This window comes from Fringilla coelebs, assembly GCF_963513975.1.
Source record: "Fringilla coelebs genome assembly, chromosome: 1".
NCBI classification, from domain to species: domain Eukaryota; kingdom Metazoa; phylum Chordata; class Aves; order Passeriformes; family Fringillidae; genus Fringilla; species Fringilla coelebs.
The window spans coordinates 2,208,250-2,235,370 of record NC_140028.1 but is presented as its reverse complement, the minus strand read 5'-3'; the positions used below and the strand labels follow the sequence as shown (position 1 = coordinate 2,235,370).

At 48.7% G+C, this 27,121-nt stretch overlaps 2 protein-coding genes across 2 annotated transcripts; both read right to left on the bottom strand.

The window, feature by feature from the left end:
* Positions 1 to 3,432: 3,432 nt before the first annotated feature.
* On the bottom strand, positions 3,433 to 9,811 carry LOC311156815 (lymphocyte antigen 6E). Its single transcript, XM_084211072.1, has 3 exons — positions 9,667 to 9,811; positions 5,302 to 5,421; positions 3,433 to 4,214 (listed from the first exon to the last, which is right to left on the bottom strand). The coding sequence occupies exons 1-3, from the start codon at positions 9,716 to 9,718 to the stop codon at positions 4,006 to 4,008; spliced, it is 381 nt and encodes a 126-aa protein (XP_084067198.1). The 5' UTR covers positions 9,719 to 9,811; the 3' UTR covers positions 3,433 to 4,005.
* A 10,307-nt stretch (positions 9,812 to 20,118) lies between these two features.
* LOC311164357 (lymphocyte antigen 6E-like) lies at positions 20,119 to 26,613 on the bottom strand (the record flags this gene model as incomplete). The annotated part of the gene is made up of 3 exons (XM_084223783.1): positions 20,119 to 20,330; positions 22,453 to 22,572; positions 26,562 to 26,613. The coding sequence occupies 3 exons, from the start codon at positions 26,611 to 26,613 to the stop codon at positions 20,119 to 20,121; spliced, it is 384 nt and encodes a 127-aa protein (XP_084079909.1).
* Positions 26,614 to 27,121: the final 508 nt, after the last annotated feature.

Below are 27,121 nucleotides of genomic sequence, written 5' to 3'. Positions count from 1 at the left end.
CGTGTATTTTCATTTGATGGAACTGGAGGATTAGGGCTGGGAAAAAGTGCTCCCATGGAAAATGTTGGACTTGGGAAGCCTCTTAAGCCTTTTATTTCTCAATTTCCACGATCAGAGCAAAGCTGGAGAAATTAAAACCTTCAATCTGTCTCTGCTGCTGATGATTCTCTGCTTTGGGTGCAATTATTTGGTTTGAGGCAGCTCATTTGCCTTGATTTCAAAGATTTGGACTTCAAAGTTCCTCCACCAAGTCTGGCAAAAGCCAGTAGGTGGCAGGACCAACCCAGGGCTTCGCTTCCCTGGGCACCATGGGCATTCCCAAAATGCAAAACCGGGCGTTTCTGTTCCCATTCCCGTTCAACAACCTCAGAGAGGGGTGAAATAACTCCTGCAGGATCAAGGATCCAGAGCTGCCTTCCTCCCTAACAGCTGAGACCAACCAGAGCAAGGGAAAGAGCCCTAAACCTCCAGGCATCCAGATGTGCACCACATCTGATTTTGCAGAGGGCACAGATCCTATAACTCATCCCATGGACACACAAATACCCCCACCAGAGCTTCCCACACAGGTGGTGGGACCAGAGCTTCCTTTTTTCACAGCAAATGAAGTCCCTGGGAGACAAAGCACTTCAAAAAAAAACCCAACTTGAGCAAACCAACACCAATCCAGGACATCCTTGGAGCAGCAAAGTGGATCCTTGCAGTGGTAATCAACCAACTGATCATTTGTCCTCTTGCAGCAAGGAAGTCACGTCAGGTTTGTGGTTTCTAAAAGAAATTTTGCCCTTAAAGGAAAAAAAAAACAATTCTCAAAACCAGCTGGAAGAACTGTGCTCGTTTTGAAGTCCTTTTCTTGGGCAAACAGCAAACCCCCAGATCCTGTGTGGGAATTGCTGATGCCACAATGGATTTTGAGCATTTTTAGACAATCCACAAAAATTCGAGCCCTTGGTGGGTGGGGTGGTGGGAGATGGCAGCAGCTGCTGGTGAATTACAGCCATTTCCAGGATGGAAGCACTGAAACCATTTTCTCAGGGACACTCTCCAAAGTGGGCAGGTATTTCACTTTAGCTCTTAAATTCCAGTAAAAACTCTTCCAGGATATTTTACGTACCTAGGGAGCCAAACCTCCTCCCCTCAGAACCTCTTGTCTTGTCATGATAGGTGAATATCTGAGTTTTCTGCTCAGATTTTGATCTCTTAATTCCACAGTCCAGAGAAACACATCCAAAGCACTTCAGGGCTGTCCCACCACAGCCCTCAAATTCCAAATCCAGCATTTGGGTCAACAACCCACCCACCAGTCTGAACACTTCATAAATGCCATTGTTTTTCCTACTTATTGCCTTATTGTTAATGATTTTAATTACTTCACCTGCCCATTTTTAGGCCTGGGTTTTACAACAGACGAGGTTCTCACCAGATTTGTCATTCTGGGGATTTGGAGGCAAAAAAGGAACCTAGAGTAGGACCAGGAATAGTGAGAGTTGGCATGACTGATGAGAAAGTGCTTGGGATTCAACTGTGACAAGCTGTCAACTCCCTCCCTCTCTCAAACACACATGGATCTATCCAAATGTTTTTTGCCAGGAAAGGAAATACTGAAAATATCCCTTTTTTCCATATTCTAGTTAAGAGTACATGGGAAGGAAGGGACAAAAAGAGAGCGAGGAAGAAAAATAAATCTCCTTGTGAAATTTATCCAAGCAACCCTCAGCTCCCTCCCCTGGCAATTCCATCAATGTAATTTGCTATTTATTGGGATAAGCAGCCTCTGGATGCTCCTCCCACGAGCCTTTGCTCCCTGGCACAACCAAACCCTTGGCACTGGCCAAGGAACCCCGAGAAAGGAAGGAGATGGCCCTTGGAGGAGACAATCAGGTCTTCAGCCCACGGGGCTGTCCAGTGTGGCATCATCAGGATCCTCATAAAAGCACGGATGGACATCAGGACACAGCTGATGGCTTTAAAGTTCAGCTCTTTGCTAAAGGTAATCGAGTCCCAAACCAACTCCAAAACCTTTCTCCAGATGGCCAGAAAAGACAGAGCCTCCCTAAATTCAATGCACAGTGCTCTGGGTGCCACCGCAGTGTCACAGCGAGCACAGAGGGACAAATGAACCCAAAAAACGAGGTTTTGAACCCTTTTGGGAGGAAGGATGAGGCACAGGGAAGCTGGGGAATATTCATCTCAGTTTAGGAAGTTCTTCTTCCCCAATTTTCCCTGTGCCCCACGTGCATAGCAGAGGTTTGTGGGCCACCTCGGGCCCCAAGGTCCCAGGAGGATGCATTATCCAAAGGAAGGCACATCCAAGGACCAGCACAAGTGATGCATTCTTCCCAAATTAACCCCTAAATTACAGATCACATCCCACTGACCCATCCCTCCTGTTGCAAAAGCTGTCATTAACATCTGTCACTTTAATTAAAAGGGGGGGGAAAAGGGAGGGGGGGGGAAAAACACAGAACCACTTTTGTTACCAACATTTCTGTACAACTGCAACCACCTTTCATTTATCACTACCTGAAGAGAGGACAGAGGTGGAACTGAAAGTTTGTGGAGCTTTTGTTTGGGTTTTGACACAGAATAGGAAAAGCAGGTATGAGGCATGGCTAAAATGTGCCAACATCTGGGTTTTGCTGCTAGAAATAGAAGAAAAAAAAAAAGCCCAGTGCACTTCTGATCAATCAGTGGAAGTAACAAAGAGCTTGAACTTGACAGTTTAAGGCTGAATTTTGGCTTGGTTTGTGGTGAGCAGGTCCACAGGCAAGCAGAGTAGGCAGGACAGAAGACACAGAGAGGGCAGGAGGATACATCTCCCATTGAACAGCTGAAAACTTCTAGGAAAAACCTTGCCAAAACATCTGGGAAGATCCTGGGAGCTGAGGGACAGCAGATGTGGAAGGTTGGGTGGTGAAGTTACCTCCAGCAGTCCATGGGCACCATCAGGCATTGAAGGCTGGACCTAAAGATCTGGGTATTGACATCTTCTCCTCTGACTCCCACCACATTTTTCAGACCTGTTGCCCATGGTCATTCAGGTATCGCCATTGTGATGGTCACCATGACAAGTCCAAAGTGGGGAAACTGAGGCACCGAGTCTTTGTAAAATGCAAATTCACTTCAGAGTCCTTCCACCAGGGTAATCGCTCCGTTGGAGTTGACTCGGACCCCAAAACCTGGCATTTATCACTAAAATGCACCTGGAAGAAGTCATTCCCAAGGGAGGTGGAACAAGCTGGCCCAGAGGTTTTTATCAAGACAGCAACAGGGAGGAGATGGATTTGCTGCTCACAACTGGAAAGGATGTGGAGATGAAGCACCCAAGAGCTGCTTGAGAGGGTGAGGGACCCTCGTGCTGGGTACAATATTGGGATTTTCCATTAAAGAGTTCCTAATCCCTGGAGCAAGGAAACACACACACGTCCCATCTCAGGTAACAACAGGAGCAAGTTTATTCAGGTCTGGCACTTACAGAACTTGGAAGGACAAGGTACACGGCATTGGTTTTCCAGAAAAAGTCAGCCCAGGATCAGAAGAAACGAGATTATTTTATAAAAAGAGACTGCAGCTGCGAGGGGCCAGGAATGTGTCTCCCTTTGGATCCTGCATTCCCTCTGCCTGTGCCACCCATGTGCTGGAGCAGACCTGGTGGTGCTTGGGGTGAATCTGTTCTCAGCGAGTCCCAGCCTGGTTCAACCAACTTTAGAAATTAGGGGGTGGGGGGAGGGGGGATCATTAATAGGTAGAAAAAGCAGAAACCCTTCCAAAATCATCCACCTGGGCGAAGGAGGAGCGAGAGTGCAGCAGGAGACGTCCACAGGAGAAGGAGAACAGCTCAGCCAAACCACCCAGGTCTCCAACTCGCTTGGAAGAGCAAAAAAAGTCTGGGAAACAATCACCTTGGAAGCCTGCTGAGAAGTAGAGGATCTCCTTGCAGACAGCAACAGAGAAGATATTGGCTAACGAGACCCGTGGGAGGCGGCTCTTCCTCAGGCAGCCCCATCACTGGCGAGCCTGCAGGACGTAGATGAAGCTGATGAGAATTCCCAAGGCCAGGATGGTGTAGCTGGCTCGGATGCTGCTGGAACCGCTGATGTTGCAGAGGAAGGAGTCACAGCAGTAAACGGAGGCGGCCGCTATTCCCAGGTTGATCCCGGCGCTGGGGCAGATGGGGGAGCATCCCTTTGAGATGGACTGGCCGGATTTGCCGCCTGGATTTGGGGTGGGGTGGAGAGGAAGGAAAAGAAACAGGTTTAGAATGGGGGGTTTTTTTGGGTTTCTGATCACCTGCTCTGCAAAGGAATTTCAGCACTGGAAGAGCCGGGGCGGTGCAGGTGGCACAGGGAGGAGGAAGTGCTCCGGAGAGGATGAAGCGGTTCTCGGAGACAGGAATCCCAGCCAACCCATCTTATCAAGGATCACCCGTGATAAGCTGACACCAGAGACCACACAACACCCCAGGGACACCCCTTTGCATTGGTCAATGTTCAGCTGCAACGCTCCCGTGAGGAATCCCAAAAATCCCTCTTGAGCTCCCTCAAGGGAGACAGGGAGCACTGGAGAGACACTTGGCAGCCAAGGCTGCATTCCCAAAGAGGCACAGCCCATCTTAAGAGGCAGGAAAGAGGAAACCATTAGCACTGGGCTACGAAGGGTAGTTTATAAAAGCTCCCAGTCTCTGTTTGTGCACATCTGACCCACCCATGCTTCAGACTTGGGCATGGAATTCCCCCACTCCTGCCAGGGAGAGCCAGGATGGGCTCTGGTTTCTGCAAAGGTTCCAGGAGATCTGCCAGAGCATCCTGCCTCCCTCGGAGCAGCAGCTGGGAAGGAAGGAACCCCCCCCAAATCTCTCCAGGCACTCAGGAAGGAAACCCACAACCCTCCCTTCCCGCCTCGTCCGCGGAAAGCGAAGCAAAGGTGGGACTTAGGGACCAAGAACCCAAGCAGGAGGCAAAAAATCAGCAGGAATAGCAACCCTGGAGCTTCCCACACAGGGAGCCTGCAGCATCCTCCACGCCTTCACTTATTCATCAGCAAACTCCCCGCCCCCAAGCCTGAAATTCCCCCCGGACTGGCGGGCATCGGTGCAGGCACGTGGGCTTTAACGTGACTCCTCCTGGCAGCGCGTCCCTCCTCAGAATCCCCGTGGGATGGTCCGACACTCAGTTGCTAAGCAGAACTTTCCCTTTTTTTTTTCCCCCCTCCAGCCAGAAGAAGGCAAAGCCTCGCTGCAGCTCAGCAGGTGACCCAGGAGGGAAGCCAGGAGGGGCAGGAGGAGGTGCTGTCACCACTCACCGAGTCCCACTCCGACGTACGTCGTCACGCAGTGGTTCTCATTCTCTCCACACTTGACAGGCGTCAGGCAGGCCCAGTTGGAGGAGGCATCCGAGCAGGAAAAGCAGACGAGCGTGTGGGCTGCAAGAGAAAGGCAAAGCTCATTTAGGGGCTGGTGCGAAGATGTCCTCACTTGGAGGTCCCCACCTCTGTCCCCCACAGGATGCCTCACGTCTGCCCACAGCAACATTTTTTTGCTTCAGTTTTATCAACCTGCAACAGGGAATATTTTTCTTTCCTTCCCCAAAAAAATTGGCCAAGCAAAGGGTTCAAGCCTCAGGGAGGCATTTCAAGCTCTTATCAGCTAAAGCTGATACTACCACAGCCTGGTACTTTCTGTCACTGCCCTGTTTGCACCAAGAATGTGCCTGAGTTACAGCTGCCAACTTTAAACCAAACACCAGAGGAGAGATTTTTGAGGTTTGGGCTCTTTCAGCTCAGCCACCACGGACATGGGTGCAGGGGGGCAGTGAAACTAAATGATCTCATCCCTTCCAAGCGAAACCATTCTGATTTTATGATTCTGTCACACTGATGGGAAATGCTCCAGGTGTGACCATAAGTTCAAACTTTCCATGACCCAAGATCAAGCCATGCTTGAGCTGTAGCATGAGGTAGAAATGATTTTTCAGCTGCAGAATGTTCAAGACCTGCAAGACCTGCAGGTCCCCTAAAATTATAGCATCGTGGAATCATTTCAGGAAAAGACCTCTAAGATCTTTGAATCCAGCCATTAACCCAGCACTGCCAAATTCCAGCACTAAACCAAGTGTTTAGGCAACACAGCTGCACAATTTTTTCAACGCTTCTAGAGATGGTGATTCCACCACTGTTCCAAAATTTGACCAGTGAAGAAATTTTTTACTCATTTCCAAACTAATCCTCCCCCAAAGCAACTTGAGGCCATTTAAGGCTTATCCTACAGCAGCCGGATGGAATAGCTGGCTCCCATCCCTCATCCCTCACAAAGAGGAATGATTGGAAAACAACATTTGGGGTGGGAAATGGTTGTGGAGACAGCCTGGACCAGACTCAGCACGGCCACGGGCACGTTGATCTCTGTATTTTACATACAAGAGCATCACATCCACGCTGCAGTTGTTGACCTACATATGCAGACAGATCAGGTCTGTTCCCAATCTTCCATGGACTCGGGATTTCGGAGCTCCCAGGCAGCCCTTCCACGAGGCACTGCCTTTCCCTTTCTGTATTTATGGGATGCAAAACAGAGCGGGGGCTGATTGAGAGTGGGAAGCGTGAGGCAGCCCCGTCCCTGCTCCTTCAGCCCCACCACAAATGGATTACCAAAAATCACAGAATGGTTTGGGCTGGAAGGCAGTTTCAGGATCATCCAGTTCCAACCCCTTGCCGTGGGCAGGGACACCTTCCACTATACCAGGTTTGCTCCAAGCCCTGTCCAACCTGGCCTTGGACACTTCCAGGGATGGGGCAGCCACCGATTCTCTGGGAAACCTGTGCCAGGGCCTCACCATCCTCACAGGGAGGAATTTCTTCCCAATATCCCACCTAAACCTACTCTCTTTCAGTTTGAACCCATTCCTGCTCATCCTATCCGTCTCCAGCTTTCTTATAGACCCCCTCGGAATATTTTCCTAAGGAAATGACGAAGGGGAAGCCCTGGGAGAGCTCTCTGAAGCACAGAAGTTACTGACATGGGTATTTTGAAGAATTATTATTTGGACAAATATTGCTCAGCATCTGTCCCACTCTGCCACAGGACTGTTCTTCTCATTCCTGTTTCTCTCAGGAAAATAAAAGGCTTCTACAAGAAAAAATGAGGGAAAAAAAACCAATTGCTCTCAGAGGAATGACTTTTGAGCAGGCACAGCCAAGGAGGGGAAAGAAAACAAAATATAATGTCAGAGAAACGGATTAAAGTGGGTTAGTGGGAGATCCTGAATGTCACAGCAGAGGAGCCCAATCTCTGCTTTGTAATGGAAGCCAAGACCACAAACCCCTCAAGCAGGAATTTCCTGGACTGGCTCACGCACCCTCCAAGGATCCTTCCTCTGGAAAGAATCCCCACAACAAACCCGGGTTACCTGAGCACACCAAGACAGCCACCACAACCCACAGCGCCGGATTACAGGGCCACCAGCTGAGTCAAAACCTCCAGGAGAGATTCCTCAGTGGATCTCTGCGTTTAGGAGACTGGGAGGAGGAGGAGGATGGGACCAGCCACTGAGTCATTGCCCCTCACTGGGCTGGCCACAACTCCATGAGGGACCTCGGAGTGAAGTCTCAGGTGACCTGTCCCAAACTCTTTACCTCACAACCACCCCGAGGAGGTGAATTGACTCATCCCAGGAATCTTCAGCAATCAGGAATGAAGTGGATTACAGGCTTCCAGTGGGTGTTCTGGCAGGACAGATGTCCCCATATGTATTTGCTCACTGCACTGAAGGCGCTGAGTGGTGCAATGCTGTTCATTTAAGGTTCCAGAAACAAGCACACCAGAAATCTTCGGACATGACATAAAAGTGCTGTTGGGCATGAAATTCTCTGCCACGTGACTCCATCTCTGCTCCTGCCACTGCATGTCCTACCTGTCCCCATGACTTTCATTGTCACACCCACCCATTACCCCTTGTCTTAACAGAAAGAAAAAAAATCCTTTCAGGAGAGGCAGAGTTTAAGAAAATAAATATTCAGCCACTTCCTGCCCCCCAAAAAACACCCACTGCAGAGTTGTGAGAGCACAAATAGGCTGAGTGGTTTAGACAAAAGGCACAAGAGGGGTGACAGAATTCATTTCATGCAGCTGTAGACGGAGCAAAGAGTTGGAGCTCAAGGTTAAAAGAAAAAAAGGGGGGGGAAAAAAATCACAAGAGTGAACAATGCAAAAAGAGAAGCCTTGTTTTCACCAGTGGAAGAATTCATATGTTTATTTGTTTGCTGCTTAGCTTCTGGGAGGAACAAAGAGCTCCCAAAACAGAGCAGAGCATTTGGGGGAATTCCTAGAGATAAGGGGTTGAATCATTCTTGCAAAGACTGGGGGGAAAAGGCCTTTAAAAGCCCACTTTGGAGCTTGCTAGCACCAGGAAAATGCTGTTGCATCGGCAGCTTTTCCATTCAGCCCGGATGTCGCTTTTGCATTCTCTTAGGCAAAATCCTTATCAAGATCCACAGGCAAGATCTTTGAGCAGGAGGTAAAGCTTTCCTGTGAAACCCCCCCAGGACATGCTGGAAGTGTTTGGGGATAAAACCACCTGCAGCAAACCCTTCTGCCTGGATAAAAACTTACTTTTAAAGCTGAAGGGGTTGTGCTATTTTTTTTGGGGGGGGGGTATGAAATCCTTCATTGCCTTGGCCTTGCCCGCTGGAGCTGAGCACAAGCCAGCTGGGCTCTGCCGGAGACCCAACGCTTTAATCGCCACTTGCTTCCCGGATCCCACTGGGAGGGAGGAATTTGGAAAGGGCAGCAAACAGCCAGTCTCATCTCAGCGGTGCCCTCGGGAAACAAGCAGGGATCCTGTTTGCTGAGCAGGGGCTGGGAGAGCTCAGAACTCTCCCGTTTGGCTCTTTGTTCGGTTTCTCCAAGCAGCGACATATGGGAACAATACGCGGTTTCGCACGGCCCCGAGGAGTTTGGGCAGTGAGGAATGGAGTCCGTGGGGAAGGAGGGCATGGCAGGCCCTGCGACTTGGGCAACTTGGCAGCTCAACACACAGCGACAGGAACTGCGTTCTCTCCAGGCTCGGCGGCAGCCCCACAGGGCATCGTCCCTTAGGGGTCACCGCGCTCCGCAGGCGGCCCCGAAGGATGCTCGGAGTGGGCAGCAGGAGCCAGAATCGCGAGTGGCTCTGCCCTGACTTTGCTCCATCAGCCATTGCCGGGGCTGGGCTGCCTCTCCCCTCCAGCCCCCGTCCTCTCGGCTGCATCTCAGCCCATCCCAGCGCCGTTATCCCGGCTGGCTGCGCCGGAAAAGGGGAGCGGAGCCGGCCCTGCTCTTTGTTCGAGCTGCAACTGGGAAAAGCTCCAGGATATCCACCCGCACAGCCGGAGATGCTCACCTATTCATACAGGCGGGGCAGCCCTGAAGTTCCTGCTTCAGGAGGGACGTTGCTGCGAGGCACGTCTTGGGAAGACACCCCCGCATCCCGCTCCGAACCATAACGCGGCTCAGCGCTGTGCCCCGACCCCTTTTCAACCCTTATATCCCCCAAAAACCTCCAACTTCCACATCCTACCCTGCCACACGCATCGCTCCCCCAACCCCCAATTTGCTCTCTAACGCAGGGCTGGCGAGGGACCGGGGGAACCTGCGAGAGAGGCGATGGTGGCGGGGGCATCCCCTTCCCTTACCTCTCTCCACGCACAGCACCGCGGCCAGCACGGCGAGCAGGAGCGCCTTCATGGTGCGGACGATGTGGCCGGCGAGATGCGCAGGGCGGCTGGAGGAGCTCGGGGCTGGCGGCAGGGCCGGGTGCCGGGGGTGGGGAAAGGGCGGCGGCTCCGCCCCGCGGGCCCGGCCCGGCTCCCGCCCCGCCTCCCCCCTCCGCCTCCCCGGCCACGCCTGGTTTCGTTTCCCCGCTGGGGAGAACCGGGGCCGGGAAAGGGGCGCTGGGAGGAGCGTGTCGGCATGGCAGCTGCTGGCCGAGGGGGGACGCAGCCAGATTTCCCCTAACTGTGCCCCAGGAGGCTTTTTCCAGCCCCCTTTCGGGTCCCCTCTTTCCCTGAAGGAGGAGACAGGAGTAGGGGGCTGCCTCTGTGCTGGACCCCACTCATCCAAGTGCAATCCTTCTAACTCAGTTTATTCTGGGATTCCGTGATTCTCTGACTCCCTCTACCCGCAGGACCTGCTGATTTCCTGCCTCCCTTCCCTCCTCCGTGCATCTCCTCTCACAGATCCCCTGAGCACACACGCATCGTCCTCCGCACTTTCCAAACCACCCCGTCCTCGCACATTCGCTGTATCCACGGCTCCCTGCATGGATCTTCTGCAGGCGAGACTCCCCTGGATACAGAACCTGTCCCTGCTGTCAACACCCCCTCTTCAGGTCTGACCCCTCTGCAGGCACAGCCCCCACTCACGATCCAAGCACTTAAAGAACCAGCTCCCCCATCTGTTGGCCAGAGCCTAAATTGGATTAGACATACAGGATTGGGAAGCTTGAAGAGCCCAGCAGCTGGGGTGGCATGGGACAGCCTGGGCTGCTTGGCAGGATGAGTCTTCAGACTGTAAATAAGTCCCCTGATGTTGGAGTGTCCCAAATTCAGTAGGTCCCATGGAAATAACTAAATCCTCTAGGAAATGAGCTGCAGGAGGGGCAGTGGGGGAGGGCCCCTGGGAAACTGGCTATAAGGAAAGCCTGGGAATGGAGGGGAAGGCTGGTGAGCCAGCAGGAAACAAGCCGGCTTGACAAACTCTGTGCCACAGATGGGTTTAATTCTGCAGAGTCAGCATTTCTTGGCGAATGCATCTGTCAGGAGAAATTCCGGCTCCTGTCTTGTTGGAGGCATTCAGAGCACTCTGCTTGGGAAGCAAACCCATGCCTGCAAACCCCTGCTTCCCTTTTCTTTCCTGTGGCTCAGTTTTATTTGTCACTGCCAGGTATTCTAGCAGGAACTGACTTCCGAGCAGTTTCTGTGGTCTCATATCTTCCACTGGAACAGGCTGCTGGGACAAACCAAATACCAAAGAAATGGGAAGTGTCAGCTTTGTGGTAACTTGAAAAAATGAAATTCAGACACATTAACAAAACGAGGAGGAAGTAGATTTTCGTTGGATATTGGGAAGGAATTCTTCCCTGTGAGGGTGGAGAGGCCCTGGCACAGGTTGCCCAGAGAAGCTGCGGCTGCCCCATCCATGGAAGTGTTCCAGGCCAGGTTGGATGGGGCTTGGATCAACCTGGGATAGTGGAAGGTGTCCCTGCCCATGGCAGGAGGCAGGAACTGGGTGATCTTTAAGATCTTTTCCAACCCAGATTTAGGATTTTTATGTTATACTCTCCTCATCCCCAGGATCTACAGCTTCCAGGATTTCTCCAACACTTAAATTTAACATTATCAGCCCCATTTTTTTTTTTTCCCCTGGAGAGGGTCTGTCTGCTGATAAGAAGGAACAGGGAGGACCTAAGAGTCACAGAGGTCACAACCCAGCACGGGATCTGGAGTCATCCCGATACTGCTGGAATGGCTGGGTGGGGACAGCACTAATGACAGGATGCTGCAAAAGGAAGAGGTGACCAGAGCCACCAAGGACCAGTTTTCTGTGGTGGGAATTACACCAGGTAAGGAAGGAAGCCCTTCTGAAAACCTGATGATCCTTTTGGGTCCCTTCCAGCTGAGGATATTTTATTTTCTGTGGCCTAAAATCATCTCCCACTTCCCCCCCAAGGTTGTTGTGCGGGACAGACTCAACACAGCAACTCTGCTGGCAGAGATTTCTGCTCTAGTCCAGCCCAAAAAACACTGTCACGAGTGCTCCAGCCTCTCCTTGCAAGTTTGGAGGTCACTGGAGGACTTTATTGAGCCATTGGCTTAATATTGTGAGGGCAAGGCCAAAAAATATTTCCTCACAAAAAGAAGGGTGAAGCAAGAGAGGCAGCAGGGGTAGAGTCCAGCACCAGGAATGTGACATGTGCTGGGAAAAGGTGGAGACAGCTATAAAAACACACTTGAGGGAGAAGGAGATAAGGAGGTGGCTGGATCAGAGGGCAAACTGGTGCTGGGGTAAATACTTCATGCTTGTGGCATGCAGGGGAGGAATGGGTACAGTCAAAATCAGGAAATTATGAGTGTGACAGGGCCCTTGATGGGTCAGGGCAGCAGAGATGGTGCAGAAATTAAACCTAGACTAACTAGGCCTGCGAGGGTTTGATGTTGAAGAGGCACTAGATGAGTTAAAGCTTGTAATTGAGGGTCAGTAAAAGCTTGCTCAGCTTCTGTGGAGCCAGGTGGGACACAGAGAGGTTCTTTCCCCACCATGCTTCTGTTCCAGGGTTTGTGTGAGACTTCCTGGGCCTGGCTGTGCACGTGAGGCACCAAAACCCCAGAGGAATTTGCAAATGAGACGTTTCCCCTGTCAGTGAAGCAGAACTGCTCAAACAGCTTTCCCCCAATGACACAGGAAGGGGACAGAGCCCTTTTTTATTTCCAGTAATTGCATCATGCTCTGGAGTTGGGAATTGTTCAGATTTCTTCCAGAGAGGGTTGGAACTGCTCTGTGACAGAGTCCTGCCTCACCTGCCAAAATTTGGAGAATCAGTTTGGCAGAGGACTGGGAGGACATGAGAGAGCAGGAGCCCAGCACCTCCATCCTTGCTGCTTCCTCTCATCCCCAAAATTCTCTGTGTCCTGAGCACTTTGCTGCAGCATAGTCTGGGCATGAAGGTCCTCCTTTTCCAGGTGCTGGCACAGCCCCCAACCCTCCATGGAATGCTGGAACTGGGATCCCTGGAATCCCTGGAATTCCTGCTCCCACCATCCTGCTGCGCCTGGATGAATGAGAGGCCTGACTCCATATCCCAGCCCTTCCTCCTCATCCCAGCCTGGATGTTTCCCCTCCTGAAGTCCCTCCTGATCTCTCTGGATCAAAGTTGTCCAGGAGACCCTCAGGATCATATTTGGAGCGCCCAAGGATGCTCCAGACATAGATTTTTCTGCCGGCAAACAAAGCTGCAGGTTATTCTTTGCTCTCTGTGATGCCAAACAGGTCCCTTCCCTCCACCACCTCTGCTGCATCCTGTGGGGAAAAATCTGTGATTTCTCTCAGGTAGCTGCTGAGATTCCTGAAAATTCCTGAATTAAAGGTGCCCAACCAGGTCTTTGGGCCACACCATTTTTTTATATTTTTTTTATAGCTAAAGGAATAAAACCTTCATCTGCCCCCTCCAACCACAGCCTGCAGTCAGAATCTGACTGTCAGGTTGATGAACTTTCACTTCTGGCTGACATCCACGTTTCTTTTTCCCTTCTCTCCCCAGCCTAAGGTGAAAGTGGATTGCTGTCTGGTGAGGCTCAGCTGGTGTTGGAATTCTCACACTTCCTCCTTCCTAATCTGTGTGACTCACCCTCAGCCGTGCTTCTTTTAGGCTTTGACAGGAAAACGACTGTGACTCTTTAAGAAGAGCTTTTTTCTCAGGCAAAAAAACTTTAATTTCCCTGATCAGTCTCAGCAGGGCCCTCCTCAGACCGTGCCCATGGCTCCAGGAACCCCCTTTAAGCTCAAGCCTAACCCTTTAGGCCCTGTAAGTGTCTCTGTCTCTAGCCACGTCCTGGATGACCTTGACCATGTGCTGGGTTTGTCTCCATCTGTTTCTGGCCTCAGGTTGTGACTTTTAGGGTTGGAATTACTGATCCTTTTGCTCTTTCAACTCAGGGTATTTCATTATTCTCTTTTCCAACACTAATCCTTAATTATATCATGTCTATCCCTGTCTCCAGTGCTAATTCCATCTCCTGGGTGAACTCTGGACTCATTTTACAGGTTTTTTTTTTTCCCAATCCTGGCCTGTTTTTGTGCCATCAGAGGTTCTGGACCACCCAAAAATTTTCTGGGCACCTCCTCTCCCACATCTCCAGTTTTTTTGGGGTGGGAGAGGCTTTTCAGTCCTTTCCCTTACTCCTTCCACCAAAAAAAATGCACTTTCCCGTGGGCAAGGAATTCACCAGGCTCCAAGGAGGCAGCACAAAAATATGCTGAAGCTGTAGGCAAGGTGATAGACTTATGGAGGCTTGTAGTGGAAATGTTAAACTTGGTGTAAAAAATAGGAATGGGAATGTTCTTGGGTGTGGAAGAGCCAGAAGAACCAGCAGAGCAAAAGGTAAAAGGAAGGGCACTTGCTGAGTGCCTGTGTTCATTCAAAAGTAGAGAAAGAACAAGCTGACCTTGGATAGGAAGCTCTAGAGGACTAAGAGCAGGGTGGGAGCCATAAAAGACTCAGATAAAGTAAACAAAAGGGCTGGAATATTCAGGAATTTCATGTCAAAGGGGGAAAACGAAACAGAAAGTGAGCAAAGACAGCATTGTCTCACCAAAAGCTGCAAAAAAAAACCAAAATTGGGGTTTTTTTTTGCTCTGCCTTTCACCTTTTACCTTCACCTTGTGCTCAACCGTAAAGGCAAAAGGGGAGTTGCAGGGCTTTCATCTTTTTTGGCTGCTGGTGGCACAGAAGTGACACGGGCCAGATGATCTGGGCACACCCACACTGGTGCTTGTGATCCAGTGAAATCCACAGGAAGAGTGTGAGAGGCAAAATCCACTTTCTCCAAGATTTTTTTTATATTATCAAATATAAAGTCTCTTCTCTCTTCTCCCCGAAGATCTCACGGGGAGTTTTATTCCTCCAGTTTCCTGTGACTGCAGAAGGGAGTTTCTCATTCCCAGGAGCGGTGTCTGCTCGTTATCTAATTGCTGATTAACATCTAATTCTGCATCCTGGAGCTGCAGGCAGGTCCCAGGTGAGCTGTTGTGAGCACTGGGCACAGAGCCAGCGCTTGTTCCTGCCTCTCCTGGACCACGGAAAATTGTACCCCTGGCACCCCCAATTCTTTGTGTGGAATTTAAGGACTTGCCTGAGTTAGGAATCAGCTGGAAAATGGGGAAAGCATCATTCCTATGCAGAGCTCTCTCCACCTTCTGCCTCAGCACTGCTTTAGTGTTGACTGAAATCCTGGGACCCCTGGAGCTGGGCATCGTTGGGAGTGAAAATTCCTACATGGAAGTTCTTTCCACATCACTGGAAGAGCTTTGGGTCACTTTTGCTGTTCAGCCTTGGTCTTGGAGCTACCTGACCTCGTGGAAGGTGTCCCTGCTCATGGCCAGAGTGGTTGGAACGAGATCTTTTAGGTCCCTCTCCACCCGAAACATTCCATGGTTCTGTGGTAAAGCAAAGCCCAGCCCTGAGCACCCCAGTTCTGCTCTGGTGGAGGGAACCAGCTCCACATGGGAATGTCAGAAAGGTGACAGAGGGAGGCAGGAATGGGAATGACCAGGAATGAGTTCATTCAGCCCCAGTGGAGACGCTGAGACCAGAGTTTTTCCATGCTTTGATGAATCCTAATTATGGTGCTAAAGCTGCTGCTTCTGGAGGCAGTTTTCCAGCTCTTCACCCTACTTTGGATGCCAGGAATTCCTTCTGATCCTATCTAAAATCCTCTTTGCTGCTGCAGTCAAAAAGTGGGAAGAACAAAGCCTTCCATTTGGAGGATCTGCAAAGTTCTCATCCCATCACACACCACTTCACACTTCCCTGTGCAATGTGTAAGATTTTTCCATGGAGTGCAGAATTCCAGCAAGGCTCTGTTTCACATTTTTTCCCCAAAGTTTGACATGTGTTAAATTTGTGATCCAGCACATCTTCTTTTCCTGCCAGATTGCTGCGAGGGAGATTCCCTCATCCCATATTTGTGCCACATTAACTGCAGAGCTTTTGTGCTTGTCCTTCCTAAACTGCACCCTCTTTTTCTCAACCTACCACTTACATTTACTGGAATCACCCAGAATTCTCCTGTTTGCAGATTCTCTCAGCTCGTCACCCATGAGCTCAGTGAATTTATTGTCTAATGCATCATCCAAACCAGCAATTAAAACTTTGCATCATCCCAGAGCCAAGAGGAGCCTTTTAATGGATCATTCCAGCCCGACAGCAAATTGTTGGCTGTGGTTTGCTCGTGATTTCAGCCCGACTGGGTTTCCTTGGTTTTGCTTCTGAGCCCATCACGTGACACTGTGCCAAAAGCTTTATTAAGGCTGAGCTGTGTGACAGGTACCACTTTTACCCTCACAGATTTTGTTATCTTGTCACAGGGAGGGATATCACCCACCTGTCACAAAATCCCTGCTGATCATCCCTTCCTCCTTTATAGTCCCTACACCATTGATTGATGATTTATTTCAGAGCTTTTTCCCCACTCTGGGTTGGCTGCTCTGTGTGTCCCTATGCCTTTTATAATAATGGATTATTTCCATATTTTTTCATGGAAAGGATTTGGAGGTGGCACTCAGTGCTCTGGTCTGGTTGACAAGGTGAGGATTGGTCACAGGTTGGACTCAATGATCTTGGAGGTTTTTTCAGACCTAAATGAGTCTGTGATTTGTTGTTACCCAGTCTCCCAAAACACCCAAATTTCCCTGTCACAAAGAAACAGGAGCAGGAGAAACTGGCTGGGTTTGGTAGCTGTGATGGATTTCCTTTCCCATTTTTCCTGGACACCACTTAGGCTGACAACCCTCACTGATTTGCATATTTATATAGAAAACACTAATTTTATTCACTTTTGATGTGTTAATTAGTTCATCTCATTAATATCTGTGGCAGCAAAGTGGCTCCTGCTGTTGTGTTTGATGTGGTTGTGTCTCCACACCTGTTTTCCCTCTTACTCCACACGTGGAAGCACAAACACAACTCCTGACTCGGCAAGTGCAGCTCGAAGTTGTGGCATTGGAAAAATAAATCCTACAGAGGCTCCAAGAATCACCTGGAATTCTTCTCCCAGACAGCTCAGCCTAGAGAGCACCAGCACCCAAACCTCACACTGGAAGAGGGAAATGGGACTGATTCAGTCCATGGGGGAAAAAAAAGGAGATATAGGCTTTGCCTAAAGCTGACACCTTGATCTACCTGCACCTTCCTCCAGCCCACGGAAGGGAGGAACCAGTGTGGAAAAGGAGCTGTGACCTCATAATCAGCGCATTCCTCACCTCCAGTCAAGAAGGAGAGTTTTAAATTGTCCTTCTTCCTTCTTTATTTAAAAGAGTTCCAGCAATCTTCCACTCAGAGGATCAGTGGTGACAAAGTCCATCCACAATTCTCACCTCCAAATTTACTCTTCCTGACCTTCAGCTCTGTTCCAGATTGCAAGGCAAGATGTATTCTATTACCATCTTTATGGCAGCTGTCTTGTGTCAAGTGGGCAATTCTCCTTTTCTCTCTCTCTGAGTGATTACAATCACTCCTCCCTCGGGAGGGGACATCTGCTGATAAGAGGCCATTGAATGTCACTGCATGGCTGATAAGAGCTATAACATCCCATTGTGAGATCCTCCGCCCAGAGGGAGGAGCCAAGCATTCCTACCCAGATATAATCTGGAGGTTCTGAAACACCTGCAGGGCTTCCCACTGGATTCCCCAGGGGAGCAGCAGCTGCCTCTTCTTCCACGGATCTGCAGAGGAAGAATACATCCTGGTTTTTTCTATAGGACCCCCTGCTCCAACAGAACCATGCCTGACACTCCAGGAGGACTGCAGCCACTTTTCCAACAGGACTGCTGCCAACACCCTGACCAACAGGGTGTCAGGTTGAGTTCTGACTCTGTCAGTGTTGTTCTTGTGTATTGCATTGTTTTATTTTTTTCCCCATCCCTATTAAGGAACTGTTATTTCCTGCTCCCATATTTTTTGCCTGAGAGCCCCTTAATTTAAAATTCATAGCAATTTGGAGGAGTGGGGAGGGTTTGCATTCTCCATTTCAAGAAAGGGTCCTGCCTTCCTTAGCAGGCACCTGTCTCTTGAAACCAAGACAAGTTCCCACAGCTGGGAGCTTTGAGTCCAGGAGCTAGGTGGGTGGACAAGACAAGGAGTAAATCCTGTTAAACACAATCCCTTCACCTCCAGGGAATCAGTTGGGATAACCTGGCTACTTCAGCTGCTTTGGCATCCAGAAATTTCAGGAAAAGTCACGGTTAGAAGAACAACAGGGGTTAGACAATTCTAGGAAACCACTCTCATTTGACCTTCTGGCAGCACTTAAACTGCTGTAGTGAAAACTGGGGAAAAAGCTGGGAGTAAGGGTCCGCAAAAGATCAGGGTAAAGTTTGTTCTCTCTCCTGAACTGTGTCCATCCTGGTTTCAGACACCCTCGCTGTCTTATCTCAACCCTCCACTTGTTCCTTCCCCTCCAGATGCTCTCTCCACCAAGATTTTGCTTTCTCGTGTCCAGCAAAACTGGTTGAGATACAAATTGCTCCTTCTACTTCCTCGTTCTCCTGCCAATATGACAGGCGGTAAAACAATAACAGCTTTGGCCTGGATCCCAAATTTCTTGGAGTTTTTTAAAAGCACCTGAGGTCTGGCAGGGAAAAACTGTGCAGGGTATGGAGGACTTGCTCCTGGAGGAAGTGGTCCTGGGATGGGGATGCAGCACAGCCACCACAGCCCTACCAGTGCCTGCCCTGAGCAGTGGATATCTCTTCCTTCGTTTTGGTTTAAAAACTTGTTCTTCCCCTTATCCATCCTAATTTTCCTTCCCTTTTGAGGTTGTGTTTGGTGAGGGAAAATTAACAGCAAGTTCTGCTGTTTATTTGGTCTTTTGACATCTGTCATCTCCAGGCACAGCTCAGTGGGGTGTCAGTGTCCTCTTGTCCCTGCCCACCACTGTGGTGTCACCTCCTTAATTTCCTTCATTTCCCCTCCATCCATTAAACAAAATATTTGAAACCAGTCATCAGATCCAGAGCCCACAGCACAAAACATGAAGTTGGTGTGGAATCTTTCGTCCTCCTGGAAAACTGAAATCCAGGCGCTGAGAATTGCCTCAAAAATCCACATCCTTCCACATGTGCAACCAAAGCCCAGCAGAGTTCCAGGGCAATGCTTCAGAGAAAGCAAAGATCTCATTTAACCATCAAACACAACAAAAAAACCCCGACACCCTTCAATTGTTTGGACCAGCTCTGGTTTCTCCCAGGACACAGCTGAGCTAGGGATGCTGCCAGCTTTTCCTTTTCTCTCTCTCTTTTTTTTTTTTTTTTTTTTTTCCTGTGTGTTTTCCAGGAATGGGAGCTTGCAGCTGGGGCTGTGACCCAAGAAGCTCTGAGCTGTTTGTGTGAGTCCCTGGCTGGCTGCCCTTCTTCTTCCCTGTGACACCCCCAGGCCTCCTACAGAGCTTTTCTGTGTCCCCTCAGCTGCAGCTCCTGCGGGGAGAGGAGGGAGCAGAGAGCGTGGAGGGCAAAACCAAACAAAGCTCAACACAATCGATGGTTTCTCTGCCAGGAACGTGGGTCTGCAGAAAGCCTCTCACAGCCTCTGAATGACAGGGATTGGTGACAGCTGTGTGAGGTTGTTTTGGCCCTGGGGAAAAAGAGGGGAATAGATAGGGGGATGTCTTTTCCAGCTGGATGAGGTCCGTGAGGAGGCAGTGTGAGAGCAGCTCCCAGCTCAGCAGGCTGCCCCCATTCCTTCCTTTCTCCCTCCCACCTTCCCACTCCCTCTCCTCTCTCAGACACATAATTCCCTCTCTGCCTTTCCCCCTTTTCTCTGATAAGAGAAGCTCATTTCAAAATGGGAATGGGAGGAAAGACCCTGAGGAGCCAAAAATATCTCCCCGCTGAGGCTGGAGAAAAGTCCACAACACTGCCACAAATCAGCTTTACTTCCACCTGCTTGTTTATAAACAGATGTTTGATAACCCAAACTCACTGTGAACAAATTCTCTGATCATCCCCTGTGCTGACACAACTGTGGAGCCATTCCCTGTGTTTCAGGCAGGGTGGGATGTTATTCCTCACAGAGCTTTGAAAGTGAGAGACAAAACTATACCTTCAAGGATCTCCTCGGAACAATAATGATTTGAAGCTTGAACGTGTCAAAAAGGCCATTTTCTATATGTTTTCTTAGGTGAGTTGGATGTCTGGGGACACTTCAGATTCAGGCAGGCTCAGGAAATCAATGGGAGTTCAGCACCTGACTTATCCAGGCTCTCTCAAAAATCCCAGGGGGAAGCTCAACCACAAAACACGAATTTTTAAGAGTGGAAAATTATCCCAGAACAACACTTTTATTTCAGCCATCACGGAGAGCTCTTCCAAACCCATCACAATCCGTATGTAAAGATGTAAGTGATGCTGGCCAGGACACCCAGGGACATCATTCCGTGGCTGCTTTGCCTGCTGCTGACTCCATTCACGTTGCACAGGGGTTTCTCACAGCAGGAAACATTCTGGGAGCTTTGGGTTTGTTGCTGACCTGTTTCTGGACATGTTGGAGAACACATCTTGGAGATGACGTATTTAGGCTTGTTGGGCTCTAGTGCAGGAAAAAAAAAGTGGGGGAGAAAGGAGAAAAGGGAGGATGAAAAATAATTGTTTAAATATTTTTGTGGCTAAATCTGTTTTGGTGAGTAAAGGAAGGCCAGGCACTAATCCTCAAGGCAAATTTCATGGAATTAATCGTAGAATCATGGAATGGCTTGGGAAGGCACCTTAAAAATCATCCATGGGCAGAAATAAGAAGTGGATTTGTAATGAATTGTATACTTGTGTACTTCACTGTGTACAACAAATGATAAATAAGACCATCAAAAAAGTTTTTACAATCCAAAAAACGAGGGGGAGATGTGAGAATTGGATTTGTAACGAATTCTCAAAACCTGACTGAAAGCTCACACAGTCTTGTACATCTGTATGCAAACACTGAGATAAAGTGTGCTGACTTGGGAAGGCCATGGAACAGAGATGACATTGTTGAGAGAGAGACTGAACTAGAAATAAGTTTCAACAAGTTTCAAACTATGGCCTTGCAAAAAAACCCCGGGTATTTTAGAGAATTATAGCTGTGAAAGATGCATTGTAGCAGGACCTTGTGGGGTAAAAATAGAGGTGATTGGAGTTAGAAGTATTAGCAGCACTGTGTGGCAAAAGCTGATAGGCTGGAAAACATTTATAAAGTATTGTAACCAGGAAATGGGTTGGCTTCTGATAGAATGGAGTTGAGTTTTACATCTCTTATGTCTCACCCTTCTACGAGACTGATAATGGAACAAAATCTTTTAAAATGCCTCTCAGTTGCCCTGTTTCTATCAAAGCCAGGATAATCCAACAGGCAGGGACACCTCCCACCAGAACAGGTTGCTCAGAGGCCCATCTGGCCTGGCCTTGGACATTTCCAGGGATGGGACAGTCACAGTGCCATAGAATCCTAGAACTGTTAAGGTTGGAAAAGGCCTTTAAGATCATCCAGTCCAAGCAGGACTTCTCTGGGCTCCATGTTTTTAGGTTTTGTCAATCCTAACATGGAATTAGCACCTGTGGCTCTCAGCTCCAGCTGCCTGAAGTGATGCTCAGGCTGGGTCGTTCCCACCAGGATTGTTTTTCCTACAGCATAAATAGAGGGGGAACATTCTGCAGGACCTGAGTTTTGAGATAAGAGCATGTGGAGGTCTTTGAGGGCACAGAGCCCCCAGTACAGACCTGGAGTCAGGTGAGGTTTGGCCAAAACGCTTCTGGGAGTGAAACATGCATGGCTCCAGGTGTGGATCCACTTGTTCCAGATTGCAAGGCATGATGTATTCTATTACCATCTGTATGGCAGAGTGTGTCAAGTGGGCAATTCTCCTTTTCTCTCTCTCTCTGAGTGATCACAATCACTCCTCCCTCGGGAGGGGACATCTGCTGAGAAGAGGCTATTGAATGTCACTGTATGGCTGATAAGAGCTATAACATCCCATGGTGAGATGCTCCGCCCAGAGGGAGGAGCCAAGCATTCCTACCCAGATATAATCTGGAGATTCTGACACACCAGCACAGCATCTCCACTGGATTCCCAGGGGAACAGCAGCTTCCTCTTCTTCCGCGGATCTTCAGAGGCAGAATACATCCTGGTTTTTTCTACAGGACTCCCCTGCTCCAACAGAACCATGCCTGACACTCCAGGAAGACTGCAGCCACTTTTCCAATTGGACTGCTACCAACACCCTGACCTACAGGGTGTCAGGTTGAGTTCTGACTCTGTCAGTGTTGTTCTGGTGTATTGCATTGTTGTATTTTATAATTTTTTTTTCCTTCCCTATTAAAGAACTGTTATTTCCTGCTCCCATATTTTTGCCTGAATGCCCCTTAATTTAAAATTCATAGCAATTCAGAGGAGTGGGGAGGGTTTGCATTCTCCATTTCAGGGGAGGCTCCTGCCTTCCTTAGCAGGCACCTGCCTTTTGAAACCAAGACACCACTCCCTGGTGCTGCTCTGTGTGTCCTCATCATTTCCCCAATTTCCAGCAGGAATATCGAGTGTGTCTGGACACTGCAGCAGCCACAAGGTCATTGTCTCCTAAAAGTTGGTCATCAAGGCCTGTTGTTCCCAAACCGGGATGAAATCCCATTCCTGGGACTGCTCTCCTACAAAACAAACAAGGTGTTGTTCCCAAACCTACTTGTCCCGACGTCCTTCCGGACGGTCACGCAGTGTTTGTCCTCCTTGGCACACATGGAAATGGTCAAACAGTCCTTGTTGGACTCCTGTTCTTGGCAGGTGTAGCACATGAATGGATAAACTGGGACAGAAAAAAAAAAAAAAATGGGAAAAAGCACATTACAAGGTTTAAAGGCTACAAAAACCCCACTGCAGAGATCTCCATTTCCCTCCTTACAGCCTGAGGAATGTTTCTGTGGGAATGACCAGTGACTTTCTTTATCTCCTGACCCGTGGCAGCAGCGCTAAATCCCTCTCTGTCTCCTCTGGCTCAGGCTGCGAAGTGTTATCGATCTGTTTGCAATCCCTGGGAGCAGGAGATGTGAGCAGAATTCAAGGATTTGGGGGCTTTTATGAAGGAGATTATTGCTGAGCCATAGCTGAGGGCTCAGCCACTGGAATTGCCAATTACTGCTCAGGGTTTCTCCTGGGCAGGGCTTGGCAGGGAGAATTTAAAGATGCCCGTAGCGTTTTGAGGAGGTGGACAATGTCCAGTGTCCTACTTCTCTTTCATGTGGCTCAGAGACTGCTGTCACATTTCTTTTTTTGTGCTTGAACGTCACTGAACTGGCCTAACCTCAGTTCTAGGAGGTCTGGTGAGAGCCCTCAGATGCTCTGTCAAGCTCCTGTTTCTAGCATAAAATCAGGAATGAATGGAAAATCTTAACCAAAAGCTTGGTTTAAGTGCTAAAGGGAGATTTGGTGAGATAATTCCTACGTCTGCAGCAGGTGATTGGCAGGAAGGTCACGCAGAGTTTCTTGCTGAGAATGTCTGTGTCTGCCCTCCAAACCAGAATGTGGTAGGCGAGACTTCTGGAAAGTAGTAAAAAAAAAGGAAGTGATGCCTTGTGAAGGCTGACCTAGAACAGAGATTAAAGAATAAAGTAGGGATTTATTAGAAGGCTTTAATGGATACACCTTAGGCAGCACAAGATCCCAGCCAGGGCTACACCCAAGATAAACCCAAAATGGTCACAAACTGGACAACCGGTCACAGGGTCTCTCACTTTTATAAGTTTTGGTCCATTTGCACATTAGAGTTAATTGTCCAGTTCCAGCTTTAGCCCATGAAGTCCCATCCTTCTTGTTTTTCTCTCTTGATTCTGCTATTGTTTATGCTCTTGGGCCTGAGATTTGGATCATTTGTCCTCGGTCCCCAGCTAGAGAAGGAATTGTTTTGTCTCCCTACTCTGTGAAGAGAGCTCACCATCCCCTAATATGAAGCTCAGAAGTACACACTAAAGCAGTACAGAATCTGAAAAATATAAAAACTAAAACCTGAGGCATCATAAGAAGAACAAAAACACCCCAAAACATGTGCAGAGCACTCTGCAGCTGGGCAGATGGAAAGGTTTTATACTGGTGGTTGAGTTCAGAGCTCAAGAAATCGCCCAGAGCGAAGTGTGGGGTTTTGTGACTGAGTTCCTTTAAAAACAAAGCTGATTTTTGGAGGGAGACAAAGCCAAATGCTGACTGAGCTCCTGCTAAGTCTGGGCCCAGTCTGTCACATTGGAAAGGGCAAAAGCAACTAAAGGACACGTCCCTGTGAGCACACTTTTGCCCGATAAGAAGTTGGCAGTGAGAAAGTGGAAGGACAGCAGAGGTCACACCACGAAACAAGAAGTTTCTGATAGGAAGGAAGGAAAAAGTCCCCAACTGTTGATTCTGTGCAGCTTTTTTTGCTTTTTTCACCTCTACAAGAAGTTGAATTTTCATGATCAGAGTAGAGGAGATTCAAGGAGGTTTTTATGGAGTTTTTGGCACAACTTTGAGTGATGTTGTTCTCGAGCAAACCCAGGAAACACGAGCTGCTGAAAATTCCAGGGAAGGGGTGCAAAGCCAGGCATGAAAACACCCTCAGAGGGTAATTCCAAGGATTATTGGTCAAACCAACTGGAGCAATGGAAGGAATTCTTCCCTGTGAGGGTGGTGAGGCCCTGACACAAGTTGTCCAGAGAAGCTGTGGCTGCCCCATCCCTGGAAGTGTCCAAGGCCAGGTTGGACAAGGCTTGGAGCAACCTGGGATAGTGGAAGGTGTCCCTGCCCATGGCAGGGGTTGGGATGAGATGATCTTAAAGCTCCTTTTCAACCCCAAGCCATCCCGTGATTTTAAGCGATTTTGACAGATGGATGCAATAAAAGAGTGAAAAAGAAGATTGGATGCAATTAAATCAAGATAAATAAATTACAACAGATAAAACTTAGATGCTTAAATATAGGGTGACAAATAAATAGTTCAGTTACAATTCAGAACCACAGTGACAACAGCAGGAATCAACAGTGTCACATTCCAGCCACGGAAACAGGCATCACCCAAGGGGACATGGGCAGAAATGTCATGTGCAAGATACACAGAGTGGCCTTTCCACCCTGGCAAAGCCTCAGCTGAAGCCCTGGTGCTCAGATCTCTCCACAGCACTTCCAAAAATTCAGAGCATTTGGAGAGGGACCAGAGGAGAGGGAGGAGAGAAGGAACTTGGAAATGTGACCTTGTCAAAAAGGTTGGAAGGGTTTCGTTTGTTTGTTGAAAATGAGAATATGCTGAGGAAAGTCACAGGAGTCTTCTTCACGATGTAAGAAAAAAGCAGCAAAGAGGAAAGTAATATTTTAAGTATCCTGTGGTGGAAATATGGGAGAACAGAACAAAAACAGATGCTAAGAGATATTAAAATCAAATTCCCAAAGGGATGAGAGTCTCTGAGCAATTCCAGGCAGTGGAGTCTTCCTTGTTGGAAACTCTCAGGGACACCTTAAGCAAATATATGCCCGGTCTTGTCCAACATTGCAGCAAGGACTTGACAATCTTAGAGGTCTTTTCCACCCTTAATGTGATTCTGTGAAAAGGATCAAGACTGTTTATGATTTTTGCTGGACACAAAACTCACGAAACAGTGAGTTTATGGATTGAAAAGGCAAAAAACCCCTCTTTGATCAGCTGAGAGATGAAGAGTTTTGACCAAAATTTGGTCATTAGGGTCTTGGATGAGACCCAGGGTACCTGAGAAGGACCAAATGCCAGTTTCCACATTTTCCTTTGTCCCAGTTTTAGGCCAGAAAGCTGAAATCTCTTATTCTGGATCTGGGCTGGGCCACAGAAAGGTGCTGTGTAAAAGCCTGTCCTTAAATCCATTGGGAATCTGCTGACAATATCAAATGTCACTGGTGAGGAATCCCACCATGAACCTGTGATCCTGGATCTCTGTAAGCTTTCCAATTCATCCTGGGTCACACTGAGAACTAGGATGAAAATTCTCCGCTTCTGTCCATGTTAGTTTGCATCAATCAGGAATTGTGGGCACCAAATCAATTTTTTTTTAGTAATTGAATAGTCATTTTCCCCCACCCAAAGCTGTCTGAAGGTCCTGCTCTTCCAGGCACGCTGGAGAACCATTCCAAAGGATGTAGGAGTAGGGGGTTGATACCTCAGTGATAATTGATTAATTAGATGCCTCTTTCTCAACCAGATTTGTATCATGGTTTCTGGGAAACCATCATGTGTGGGGGAAATTTTGGCACTCTGGTCATCATTCCCACATGCCAGCAGTGATGGAGCAACACGTGTGTCTCACTCCCAGAAGGAGGACAACACTTGGGAGCAGGATGCCTTTAACATGAAAAGTTCTTTCACCTCTGCCGCTGATTTAATCTACAAAAATTCCCAGTGTTGCATTTTCTAGGAAGACACATGGCAAACCACTATAAGGGAGGAAGAAGCAGGACAGAAAAGTCTCTAAAATGCTCAAAAACTGAAATTATTAAGGGAAAAAAAACCCCATTTTGTTATGCTTTCTATCCCTTCCAGCTTGCCTCCTTTTGGAAGGTCCCAAGGACCACAGTGTGGATTTAACCTGGCATCCAGCACCACCTGAGCTCCAGCACTGGGAAGAAGAATCAATGCATCAGATTCTCATTTCTGCATCAAATCACTGATTGAGGTGCAAAGGGACACTGGTGACACCTTCACAACACTGCAAAGATGGTGACAGCCCTCTGGAGTTCTGCCACGTGGAAAACTGTCACCATCTTCCCCCAAATCCTTTGCCTTAAGTAGGAGCAGCAGGAGAGGCTCACCTTGTTCCACACAGAGCACAGCCGCCAGCAAGGTGACAAGAGGAGTCCTCATCTCCAGCAGATCCTCCCAGCAGCACTGGGAAGCTGCTTGGAGGGCAGGTTTTATACCCCAGCCCAACAGCAGCAGCAGTTTTACAGGTTCCAGGTGGACATGAAACCAAGCCGAGGGTGTGGAATGTTGATGTGGGAGTTTTCCACACCAGAGCCCTTGGAAAGGGCTGGCACCTTGGGGAAAAGCCCTTTCAGCCACACATTTCTCGCTGTTCCGGTCGTGTTAAGTGATAGGAAGTTGGGATCTGCTCTCTCCTCCTCTGAATTTCTTCCTTTCCTTCCTTCCAGAGCTGCTGCTCTGATGAAAGCAGAGCCTGGAGGCATGGGGAGATTGTCCTAGGAATGAATTTTTCTGGTCCCTTTGCATAGGCAGCACGTGATGTTCCCAGGTTTGTACCATTCATTGGCTTTAATTATTCAGCAGCACCAGACTCAGCCTCTGAGCTGGCCTAAGCTGGTTTACCTCAAAATCAGTGTGTTTTACACTAAATTAAATTAGCTAATGGTTG